The 12524-nt window shown below is 35.8% G+C and overlaps 1 protein-coding gene across 1 annotated transcript in view; it reads right to left on the bottom strand.

The window, feature by feature from the left end:
• CASD1 (CAS1 domain containing 1) overlaps positions 1–12524 on the bottom strand; it is a 28316-nt gene that overhangs the window by 12195 nt on the left and 3597 nt on the right. The window contains exons 2-8 of the mRNA XM_027639217.1: positions 10885–10981; positions 10078–10198; positions 8507–8551; positions 6233–6295; positions 5008–5052; positions 2203–2326; positions 400–614 (exon numbers count right to left, since the gene is read on the bottom strand). Of these exons, the coding sequence (XP_027495018.1) occupies positions 400–614; positions 2203–2326; positions 5008–5052; positions 6233–6295; positions 8507–8551; positions 10078–10198; positions 10885–10981 (710 nt within the window). The remainder of the gene's footprint in view (positions 1–399; positions 615–2202; positions 2327–5007; positions 5053–6232; positions 6296–8506; positions 8552–10077; positions 10199–10884; positions 10982–12524) is intronic.

Raw genomic sequence — 12524 nt, 5'->3', positions numbered from 1 at the left:
CATGCAACCAGGAAGGTGTATATTGTGTGTTTTCTTCTCTTCTTCATTCTCCTTACCAACCAAAATTTTCTGGACAGACAGGTGAAAATGTAAGACTTACTTCTTAGCACTGCTTTATAAGTCATTATCACCTTAACTCATTTTTGCACATGAAGGAACAAAGTTTGCACTCAAGATGTAAAAGAACTAGTGGATTAACAGCTATTTTAAAGTAGCTACACACTAATGTGCTTTTTAAAACTCCTGTAAAACTGCACTCCCACCTACTGGGATTTTCTGAACAAAATCTGATGAATGCAGTCCTTGTTACATGTATACACTGCCACTGAAGAACATTCACTTCAAATCTTGTTTTACTATCATTACTTTTTAATGTTGACCAGTTATAAAAACACTTACTGTATCTCTGCTTGATTCAGGGAGATGCAGGCCATCTGCAGACTTCATGATAGTTTCTTGTGCTATCAATTTTGATACACTGAACATTTTAACTTTAGCTTTGGAATTTCTGGAGCTGCTGTTTAGAATACGAACAGCTGCTTCATTATAAGCATCTATTTTCTCATTAGTGATCATTTTCCGACTTTCACTCAGCATATCTTCATAAACAGGATCTGAATTTCAAAGAACAAGGAATGAGTACATTAATCTTCAGCTTGTCAAAGACATTTGCTTAGGTCAAGTTGTACAGGCTACTTTCATTTAGGTGGTTACAATTGTTTAATCGTACAAAAAAATGTACACAAGGAATAAGTTACTGCTACAGTTACTAGAGTTGTTTATGATTAAATGTTCTTATCACCATTTCCTAGTCCTGCATATATATTTACAGATTAGAAAGCTCTGGCCAAACATGAATGCCTGTTTAATTTCCCCAAACCTGTGAAAGGCATATAATGCTGGAGTGCAGAGCTGCTTATTCCTTCTCTCAGTAATGGAATCCCCCATGATAAGTCTCCAAAGGAAAGAGGACAGAAGACAAGCAGCTGAATAGACATACAGAAAAAAAATAAAAAACTCTCTCAAACCCTCTAGTTTCTGTGGAAAAAAAAAGCTTCTCATTTCTCTAAGTCACACTCCATAAGCATATTCCACTTGCTTCTGTTGATTCCAGTTTGACAGCAGAATCTCAGCTTTACAGAAAAATGGACAACTTAATTGCCTACAGGCTTCAGAAATTATATAAAGCTTAACACCAAAGCTATACAGGATTCTAGATCAAAAGGTCAGCTGGAGATAATAAGTTGCTGTGAAAAGCTGCTGATGTGACACACCCTATGAGATGCAAGTTGATTTACTTTAGCTAACTCATGCCTACTTTTGGACAATGTCTAGACAACTCTATGTACAGGCTGCTTCTCCTCTCACTTGTTTCATTAAAGAGCTCACAGATTACTCAAATGGACTCTTAGATCTTTAGCAACAGAACGGTGGGACACGTCTGACAGCTAATTGCATCTGTTATAAACATGGTTTTGAAAGGAATGCAAGAAGATTAATTTGTTGATTCAGAGTAAATTGCTATCAGGGCTCAAAATGTGCCTACTTTTCTAACTGAGATGATAATATAATATAAAATGCTGTGCTCTGTGGCAAAGAAATCAGGAGCACATTGTCACTATGAGACCATTATTCAGTGTCAGGGATATAATTTAGTTTTATTGAAGAAAAGCAAAAGAATGTAAGCTTGGCACCATGATAAAAATCTCACTGACTTATTGTGAACCATGATTTCTGATCTCGGTGCATAGAAGCAAGTTTCATTCTACACACCTAAATCCTCACATAGAGGATGCACTTTTTGAACCTCTCCTATTATTAATGTAATTCGAAAATTTAATAGAACAAAATCACAGGAATTCTGCTATTTCATTTGCTTGTGTTCTTAACTCCCAGGAGGCATGTATGGAGCACAGCACAGAGAGAACAGACCTGGCACATTGAGTCTGAGAGTAAGCTAACAAAGAACTAAGAGTTCATAAGGCAAAAGGTCTTCCTGAGGGAGCTTTGGAATCTCCATCACTAGTAGCAGCTAGTTAGGCATCAGCTAGTTAAGACTGCAAGAAAAGCCAGACTGAAACTTGACCAACACGCTTTTAAATCTGCAAGTAAGCAGTATGGACTAACTTTTCCATATCCTACAAGATAATGATTCGACAGACAGTGACGGTACAAATTGTTACCTACTGTTCGCTACTTTACCTTGTAAGACCCAGTAAACATCACTACTTTTTGCTAATTTTTCCAAAAGAGGTGCAATTGAAGTGATATTGATTTTATATTGTGCAAGGGCTTCGTTGCTGCCATTGTGAATCTTGATAGACCACTGAAGAAATAAAGAAATAGATTGAGAACCTGTATGCCTGAAGACTCTTAATTCACCGATTCCCTTGCTCTGTTAGTAGCTATTTTTCATTATTTCTATATAGTTAGATTTCCTTAGTTTTCTATTCAAAAGTGCTAAAAAATTTCTTTCGGACCAAGCAGGTAATTACATTCAAACAGATCATTTAAATGCAGAGTATATGACATTCAATTTAGGTACATTTGACTTTTCACAAATTAAATTACACAAGGTGTTTTAATTCAAAGTCTCCTGACTTTAACCAACAATGAAGTAGCAAAGCCACTAAAAAGGATGTCCAATTTGGTCAATTCTACTCTAGGAAAACTGACCACAGCAAGAGATGCGTGCAAACAAAACTTGATGGTTGTATCGAGTTCCAACATTTCCATCTGTTTTGCAGATACCCACAAAGAAAAAAAAAAGAAAAAGAGCCATTTTAATTTGTGGTCTAATCTTCTAAATGAAATGACTGGGAGAATGATATGGCCACGCTAGAATTCCTCCTAACTTCTGAAAAGAACTTCCCACATTGTAGAAAAAATGGATTTAGCATTTTTTTTTAAGTATTACTGTATCTATACTAATTTAGTACACAAATGGAAAAAAAAACCCCAAAACAATTAGCCTGAATGTAGTAAACTCATAGTTATTTCTAAATATCTACACAAAATTTTTGATGTAAGCCACCAATTAATGCACTTCCTCAGAATATTACTGAATATAAATTAATACTTCATGAAACAAAATAACATGCAGCTGCTCTGAGAGCTCACACACATTTAAAAAAAAAAAAAAAAGGCATTTTTTTCTCCCAGTAGCTAAATCTTTACTTTTGATTCACCTACAGTATTTAACAGACAGTTAAAACAGCATATTCCATTCAACAGGAAGTCAGGAATTAAGAAGCAGGACACTATAGTGACATTCTCTGAGTAGCTCCTTTTCCCAAAATAAGCAAGCAACTGAGTTTTGTACGAGCTGGAGTTTCTCCAGTTTCTAAGACTTTATTTCTATTTATAAACTGTCACGCAGTTGACATCTTAAGACAGACATGTCCAGGCCAAAGCAGCATGACCAAACTGAGAGCTAAGTTAAAAGATAAAAGGAAGTTTCAAAATGCTGACAAGTCACAGAGCACACACCAGTTTAATCTAGTGGCAGGTTACCACACCAGTGTCAGCTGTGAGGAGGTTGCTGATGCATCTGGTTTTTGAACCTTCTATTTTTTCCTAAGATCCTTAAAATAGGGGATGTTTATCTTTGTCCCACTCTAGATATCACTATTAATGTTTTGTGTAAATATACTAGTGCTAAGAAGAGCTGAGCCTCACTTGCATATTGTTAGTTTGTATCTCCTGCTGTCCACAAAGGACAAGCAGCAATGGCTAATGTTTTACATATGAGCAAAGGACATTATTTAGCTAAGAGTCCTGTAGCTTTGCAACCTGACCTTCTGCATGCCAGAACACTATCCATATATAATGGCATTTCCTGTGTGAAATACAATGACTCGTGCTAGTAATACATGCTACATTCTCAGACTGAGAAGAGATATTCTAGGCCTACTATGAATCGTAGAGCTCAAATATTTATGTGAATCCTACAAAAGATGGCAATTTAGGGGTTCACCTAAAGGCAAAAGAGAATTCCTCATCCCTCAGGAAATGTGTGGAGGTCTCCATACACACATGACATTCCCTTAAAATTGACGGAATTCACCCTTAGATTGGCATGCCCAAAAGCTTCCAGACTGGTAGAATGCCTGAAGTGTAACTAAACAAAACTTTTTTCAAAGGATTTTATTTATAATGGAACCCATTTTCCCCTCTTTACATTTCAGCTGGTATGAAAATATAACAGCTAATCCCTTTCAAATTCCAATTCCCAAATATTTGGAAGTAAGGGATATTAAACATGGAAATAATGAGACAGGCACTTGTTCAACTCAATTCCCAGTACCAGCGAACTACTAGAATAGAATATTTAGGAGGGGCTGTTGAATTCCATCCCTGGAAGTTTTAAAGAATTGGTTGACTATTGCAAAGTGCAACACAAGTATAACTGATCCTGCCTTGTGGCAAACTGATGGGTTAGGAGACCTCTTCTGGTCCTTGTCAGCTTTGTTTTCTGTGACACTGCAGCACACAGCAGTGGTGGAAACTTCCAGTGGAAGAAGATTCAGGAACCGCAATCTCTTTGGTGGTTGAATTATTCAATTTTACCCACATAAATCTAAAGGAAATATGTGTGGTCAAAAAGACCATTCCAAATTGGACCATGCTCAAAAGCAGTATTTTGTAACTGAAAACAGTTAATTAAAAATGCATCTTAGTTAGTATGCAAGTACTTTCATTTAAAAATTTAAATTAATAATCTGCTTTTAATTAAAGCTTCTTTATTAGCTAGGTTAGAGCTAATCAATGCTTATTAACCAGTATTGCTGACAAAAAGCAAGTACTGTACCTCACACAGCTACAATAAAATACACCTTATATTTTAAAACTACTTGTAACAGCAAATTCACTGAGAGTAGACTTTTTATTATAAATTGAGTTTAACGACTTCATCCTGTAACCAACTTGAGAGCATTAATGTTCTCCTAAGAACATCCTACAAGAACTTCCTTCTTTACTAAAATGCCCCACATATGTCTAACTTACCGTGGCAGCTCCTACTACAATTATATGAGGTTTTGCCACAGAACCCTAAGACAAAAAAGTAAAAAGGAATTAGTTTTAAAATATTCATAAATTATACCTATTATTACAATTCATATCTTAATTAACTGTGACTCACTTGTCCATCAGCTAATGGTTACAAAATAGTAGACTGCAGACATATTACAGAGAACATCAACTTGTGATATACCTGGATTTTCACAAAATAGCATCTGCAAAAGCATGAAGTATCAATAAGCACTTACAATCATTATTAATTTAGTAGTGTATTTCTCTTTAAAAGCTATTTAAACTTCTTCTCCTAAGGTCAAGTAATCTGTAGATCACACTATTGAAATACTTTTTATCTCAGTCTCTCTTAGCATTGTCAAACACCTGTGGTATGACTGAGGTGACCAGTTGTTGCCCCAGAGGTCTGACAGTTCTATCCAGGACAAGGACCAGTACATGCAGTCAAACAGAAGAGCAGAAGGAAACAGTCCTGACCACCTCAGTACGAATTCTGCTCTGGCACAGCAAGGGCTTAGCACCTCTCATTTTTTTGTAGTAATCATAGAAAAAGAAAACCAAATGGTAACTTCAACTATCCTGATGGAAGGTGGTGTGCAAGAATGACCTATAGGGTAGCAAAAGAATCATTCAGGGCTACTACTGATAATAACTCCAGGCTATATAAAGGTTAACGATGGAAAAAAGAAAAAGAATTTAGTTGCCAATCTGCAAACATATGACTTGTTATCAGAATTACACACAAAATAACATGACAACCTGCATCATAATTGAAACATCTAAAATTATTAGTATGTTAATTGAGGGAAATATTCAAAACAAATGAAATCAAGAAAACCTTGACTTTGCAGATCACCTTTGTCCTTCAGACTGAAACACTCAAATTTACATAAATATAAAATCATAGAATCATATCTCAAGTTGGAATGGATCAAAGGATCGAAATATCTGGTCACTTTAAGGTGGAGCTATTGCAGACACAGAGGAATTGAAACACCAGATCAGAGTGAAATCCTCAGCTTTTAACAGGGTGAATTAACCTGCTCCTAGGAAGTAGGGTTTTTCTGTTTTGCTTTGGGGTTTTTTGGTCCAAGTGAAGTCGTCCTTTGGAGACCAGAAGATACCCAGAAACATATAAGCTAGTAAATATCCCCTTTTCACTACTTTGACTTCAAATTTCAGATCTCTTAAGACAAACCTCAGTCCAAGATTTGATACGTTGCCTCATAGAGCCATTAACTTCTGGATACCATAGAAAATCCTGTAAGACAAAGGCAGAGTTACTTTGTAACTTAAAAAGCAATCAGTAGACTAAAAACAAAAAATTCAAAAAAACAGACTAATGCCATCAACTCAACTGTAAAGGAAAACCATTCAGCCCCAAGTGAGATTTCCCTTATAGTTAGTATGAAAAGCCTGACACCTTGGTCTAGCGTGGAAAACAGAAACCAAAGGCAAAAAAAAGTAGCAATCCCACAAAACTTTTCCCTCATAAAAAACCCCCAAATTTTCATTTCTGATTCAGGGGTTGGGATTTCACCAAGAAGGTAATTTTTTAACAGTTGCCAAATTGGATGTCCTTGGGTTTCCTATGTGATCAGGGATAAATCTAAGGTCACATCTATAACTTATTCATTAAAACTTGCTTTTCGTTCAATTTTCCACATTTTTACCAGCAGATTTTCTTTGCTCCAGAGCATAAAATAATTGATAGTATGAAATCACAATTTTCAAACAAAAGTAAAACCTAACAATTTACCTCACAACTTCATAAATTATCAGCTGTTTAAGTCTAACAGTGCCATGGCTATTAAACACATTACCTACCGGCACTCTTTCAGATGCCAGGAGTAGTGCTCAACCTTCTAGAAGTCAGTCTAGACTTTGGCTAGTACTATTATGTCTCCCAGGCAAAGCCATGACTTCCTAGCATCTAGTTACTCCTCAGGTGCAGCACTATCAAATGGTCTAGAAATACATATTAAAGTGAAATGGTAGGGATTACATATGCAGAAACTATTGTGAGAAAAGTTAGAATGCAGAAACATTACCAGCAGAGAGGAAGTCCTTATCTTCTGTTTGCACAGACCTAAAGATTCTGGTACTTCAATTCATTATTTGGCAATAATGTTAACAACCATACAGTCCTCTGCTGAAGGACAGAAGGTCACTAGGATGACTAGAAAGGGCAAAATTAAACTCTCTGCTTGTTCCCAGTAATTTTCTCTTTTGTTGGTCAAGTATTTTCCACATTTAGATTATTGGGTCACAGCCATTCTGAATGTGGAAATTCAGCTACCATACCAATAATGCCAAGAACTGTGTCAAAACAAGGAAGCAGCAGACTCCAAATATATTCTTAACTACCCAGACATCTCCTAAAAGTCCAGACCTGCCATCTAAAATCTTGGTTGTTAGGCACCTACCAAGGTTTAAGGAGTTTTGAAGATGTAATCCTGTGTCAGGGTCAGGCCAACGCAAATCACACTGCACTGGCCCGTTTGTCCTGCCTTGAGTTCTGTCCTGCCTTTTCCAGCATTCAGATAACCATATGATGAGCCACATCAGACCTGATCAAAAAGGAATCCTACAAGGTAACTTTTTGGCTGAACTGACTCCGAAAACAGCCCACTCCACAGCTGTATCAGGAATAGTTACAGCACAAACACAGGCACATACTGTGAAGGGAAAGAGACTGGAACAGAACAGGCTTGAATTGCCATGGCCTTACACCCTAAAACGTTATTCTATACCCTAAATCTTAACCATGTACACCAACAGGTACTGAAAACTCACTTGCAGACAACTCAGCAAATACACTGCTTCTTTGGTTTTTGTGAATAGAGAATGAGTTGTCTCCAAGGCATAAACAAATACATGACTAGCAGAATCCCTGTACTGCTGACAGCTGTCATGGGAAGCAAAGAAAGCTATTGAGAACAGCCTTTCCAATGCCAGGGCAGAGGAGAACAGAGTCCTTCAGAAAACCTACCCTCAAGCATTTTGTTTGTTTCTTTTTTTTAAATATCCACATTATAATCAACATTGTGTTTATTTCTTCATGCAAAAACAGTGGAAGGAATACTTGTTCAGATAGCATAGAAAGCTCAACAGCAATTACCATTACCAATCCAAGGAAGTTAGCCCCACATACATATTTTTACAGCAGTGAAAGAGTACACTTCCTGGTAAAAGCTATTCTTGGGAAGGCCAAATTGTAAGATCTGACAAAAAGAAAAATTATACACATTTCCAGAGCTTGTGCCCAAAACTAACACAGAATACAAGCATTCAATGCCAAAGTCTCTCAAAATACAGTACATGAAGATACACTCTGAAATATCTGTGAAATATTTATAAAGAATGTTGATGGTCTAAACCTTCTTTTAATTTTTCAGCTCTGACTGCAAATTCATTGTATGAAATAATAACATGCTTCTGGCTTGCAATTTAACACTAGATAAAAACTTACCACTTTAATTGAAGCAGATTTATCTTCAAATGGGATATTTCCATGCTGTCAAAAAAACCCCAAAACAATAAAAACAAAGTAAGAAAAACTTTCAGAATGAAAACAAAGTATTTACATTCCTATGCTAACTTGCTCTCACCCAAAAGTTTATCTTCAGTGGAAAGGATTTTTCTTGTATAAACTTGTCACTGTACTCATACAAAATGTTGATGTTACTTTCTTGATAAAACAAGCTACTCAAATAAACGATTATTCTTCCTGGAAGAAATCTAGCAAACAAAGTCTGAAATGCTTTCTGTTCACTCTGTTACAAATGTATCAAATATTTTTCTAAATTTAGCCTGCCAACACAAGAAAAACTTAAGACCTTTTCCCTCTTTCTTTTCTTACACTGCCTTTCCCCAGCCTTTTCATCTGCCCATCTCCTTCACACAAAACAACCAACAGTTTTAATTAAAAAATAAAAGAAAATAATCTTAGGTAGAAATAAAATCTGGAACACATTATTAAATTTGCTGAGTGAAACTGTAAGAAATCAGAAAGGAAGGACTCAGATATGCATACACAATCCTCCTTTAAAATATACTAAATACAGAATTAGTTTCAATTATGGTCCAAAAGAATAAGTTTACATCTCTTCCACAAACTGAGATCCTGATTTCAATAACACTTGACAAATAATACTTTTGACTCAAAATCAATTATAGCACTCTATCATCTCAGCATCACTTTTGGGAAGCAACTGTGACCTAACCAGCTGACTAGGAAAACCTGGGTTCTTGGATCAATCAAGCATCTTGTTTTGACAAGTGAAAGTGGCTTCGTGCTGTGTGCTGGACAAGCCACCAGCCTGAACTTCTAAATGACAGAATTACTAAATAATTCACAAATCTGATGCACTGTTGAAAGCGAAATGTGTCTTTTCCCTCACATATGTACATACATCTATGAAACTACGTGCCTAAGAAGTACAATATAGCAAAAGAAATCAATATTCTGTTCAACAAATGATAGAGCTAAATCCTTTCTTACTGTTGCCCCCCAGCAAGCTGCTGTTTACATTCTTTACCTTATAAAATTCAGACAGCTCTTCATCAGTGATCAAAAGGAAGGTAAGACCAGAAGCTATTTTTAGTTTCAGCTTCAAGTTAAACCTGGAAATCTGTCATTGCCCCATGGATTTGTATGAACAGATTAGATCAGCAATTTAACTGACATTTTAAATGACAAATTATAAGACACGAACTACTATTATTTAAAAATACACAAAGGAACAACCATTTTCTCATCAAGAAAGTAAATGTGAAACATAAGTTGCTATGGGACAAGTCAGCTTCATTTATTTATTCCCAGACTGCTGCAAGCTTTCTCTTGAGCTTCCTAGTTCCCTTCTCAGATTTACAATCTGTATGCAAACAATTATTTTGTTATTCTTCCAAAGATCTTTCTGTGCTTCCCTTCCTGAGGGCTAGGTCAGCAAACAATATCATTTCTTGACTTTCTGAAGTTTGGAAAAGAGTTATAAGGTAAATTAGGAAGAAACAAAAAAAAATCAAAATAAACTATCTCACCTTATTTCCCTCTTCTTTGACTTGAGGATTTATGAGTTTTATAAATGAATAGAACAACTGTCGAATTCTAGAATCTCCTATGAACACAATATGTTTGTCTATGAGGCAACTTTTTGCTTCACTGTAAAACAAAACAGCAACATTCATGTTACAAGAAATTTACATGTCAGAAAAAAATATTTTGAAAATCTACAGAGCAATATAGATAACTAAGGTATGATAAATCTTTTTCTAAACATGCTGCATCAATAAAAACTTCAGTGCAATTTGCACAGAAATGAAAATGAATGTGCACGATATGATTAGGCAAAGAACCAAGTAGGCTTTCCTATTCTGTGGTGCTACAAATACAGTTGTTTCAAATAGTAGTTTCAAAATGGTAATGTACAGCATAATTTAAAAAAAAAAAAAATTCTCTTACCAGTAGATGAAAGAAAGCGATTAGTGACTTTATTTGGGATATTTTTACTTGCAGTTTGACACATAAGGTCAGCATTTTCCCTTTCAGCAATCTGAGAGTGACATATGAAGCTATGCAGTCTCATGTGGATCTCCATAACTTATGTCAGTACCTCTATCACCAATATTTATTTATATTTTTATATAGAAATACAACTATGGTAAGCACTGTAGACATACACATAATGTACCAAGAAAAGATTTCTTTCTGATATATACTGTATATTTTTGAAAGCCTAGAGAATCAGCTATGAAGTGAACAATAAAAGACACTGCAATTACTACAGCTGCAGTCAAACAACGACTCTTCTTTCCATGCAGATGAACAGAAGACATGAGTTTCCTTACCTATTTTTATACTTATGCATCATACAACTGTGAGGTTGCCATACTTTTTCTCCAAGAAATCTCCCACTGGACAGAAGATACTCACATGTATCGCCACCTTGAAAATGTTACATTACAATTAGAATTCAGCTGCATGAAATGTAAAACATAGCTCCACTGCTATTATAAAAAATAATTTGACAATATTTGAAACACAAGAATTGGAACAATCGATGGCAGTAAACAAATATAACTTATCATAAAAACATCTTGCACAAGTTTCTGCAAGTTGCCTTCTTGTTTATTATACCACACTGTTCTGTAAATCACAACTCTCTACCCAAATTGTTAGTGATCCCACTTCTGTTATCAGAAAGATGTTGTGACCTAGAATGGCATTTCCTTTAAAAGATGCCAATTCACTGTGTTTTCTATTATCCAGAGTACATTGGAATATGAAATTAAAGAATACAATTGTTCAATATAATAATCTTCTACACAGAATCATCATGCACAGCATCTTGCATAGAACATGAATCTCAACATGAGATTGGGAAGAAAGTCTATTACATCTCTCTGCTTAAGACTTAGCAGTCACCTTAGAACAGGTGGGTTAACCTGCTGGGTTAAAATGCAGAAAAACCCCAAAACATTTACACAAGAATTTGCTGATCCTTAAGGACTTCAGGTACCTTTTCCACTCACTAAGTTTTACAGTAATTAAGATTAATCACTTTACAGGTGATGATCTTTCAATCATGTTAAGTTCTTATAAATAAAGTTATGTAATCAGTGACTGTTCTCTTCCCAGCTCCACATCAGAATCTGCTGCCTTGTAACTGAATGCAACAGAACACCATTCACTGCAAGAGAAGTTGCCCTCCAACATTTTTGTCATACTTGGCATTTCCGAGCACTGACAACCAGGGAAATGGTGGTGAATGAAATGGTAGGGACTTGTGCTGCTTGTGCAGAAACAATGTACTGCTGCCCCTACTTGACACTTTCTGTGTAACCTTGACTTCATTAAACTCAATTTATATTTTGGCTTTCAAGCAACACAATTTCTCTAATTCTCAAACATGCACACTTATGTAAACTATCATTTTGAGTAAGTTGCAGAATAATGAAACGGTCAGGAATAATAAAAAACCAATCTAATCAAAAGCAACATGAGACACTGTCACTGATAATGAGAATAGGTGACTCAGAGTTATTACTGCTACAAAGTCCTCCACTTTGCAGATGATGAAAACTAGGAGATGTATCAAAGTGATATGAGTGAACCATATAAAAGAATATCTATCACTAATCAGATTCCCTCTGAAATCCATTAACTTGCTGAAAAAGATGCATAAGAAAATAAGAACAATTATTCATGGTCAGACCAATGGTCAGTCTCGCCTGGTATTCTGCCTTCAACAGGGGCCATAAACAGATGCTCAGAGATGATCTTGTCTAATATTCTTCCAACTATGTTTAGTCCAGGGACTTCCTGAACTGGACACTCAGTCCTCAGGTTTTGGCATCCAGAGCATCCTTCTAAAAGAGTTTTCCATACCCACAGCTGATGCTTGAAGAATCACCTGCCTTTATTTTAAATGCAGTTTCTACTACATTTACTTGGCAGTCCCTTGTTCTTCCATAGGAAAAGGCAGTCT

The sequence above is a fragment of the Corapipo altera genome, unplaced genomic scaffold, assembly GCF_003945725.1.
Source record: "Corapipo altera isolate COAL_440 unplaced genomic scaffold, ASM394572v1 44, whole genome shotgun sequence".
NCBI classification, from domain to species: domain Eukaryota; kingdom Metazoa; phylum Chordata; class Aves; order Passeriformes; family Pipridae; genus Corapipo; species Corapipo altera.
Note: the sequence above shows the minus strand (reverse complement) of the source record. Positions and strands in the feature narration are given on the sequence as shown.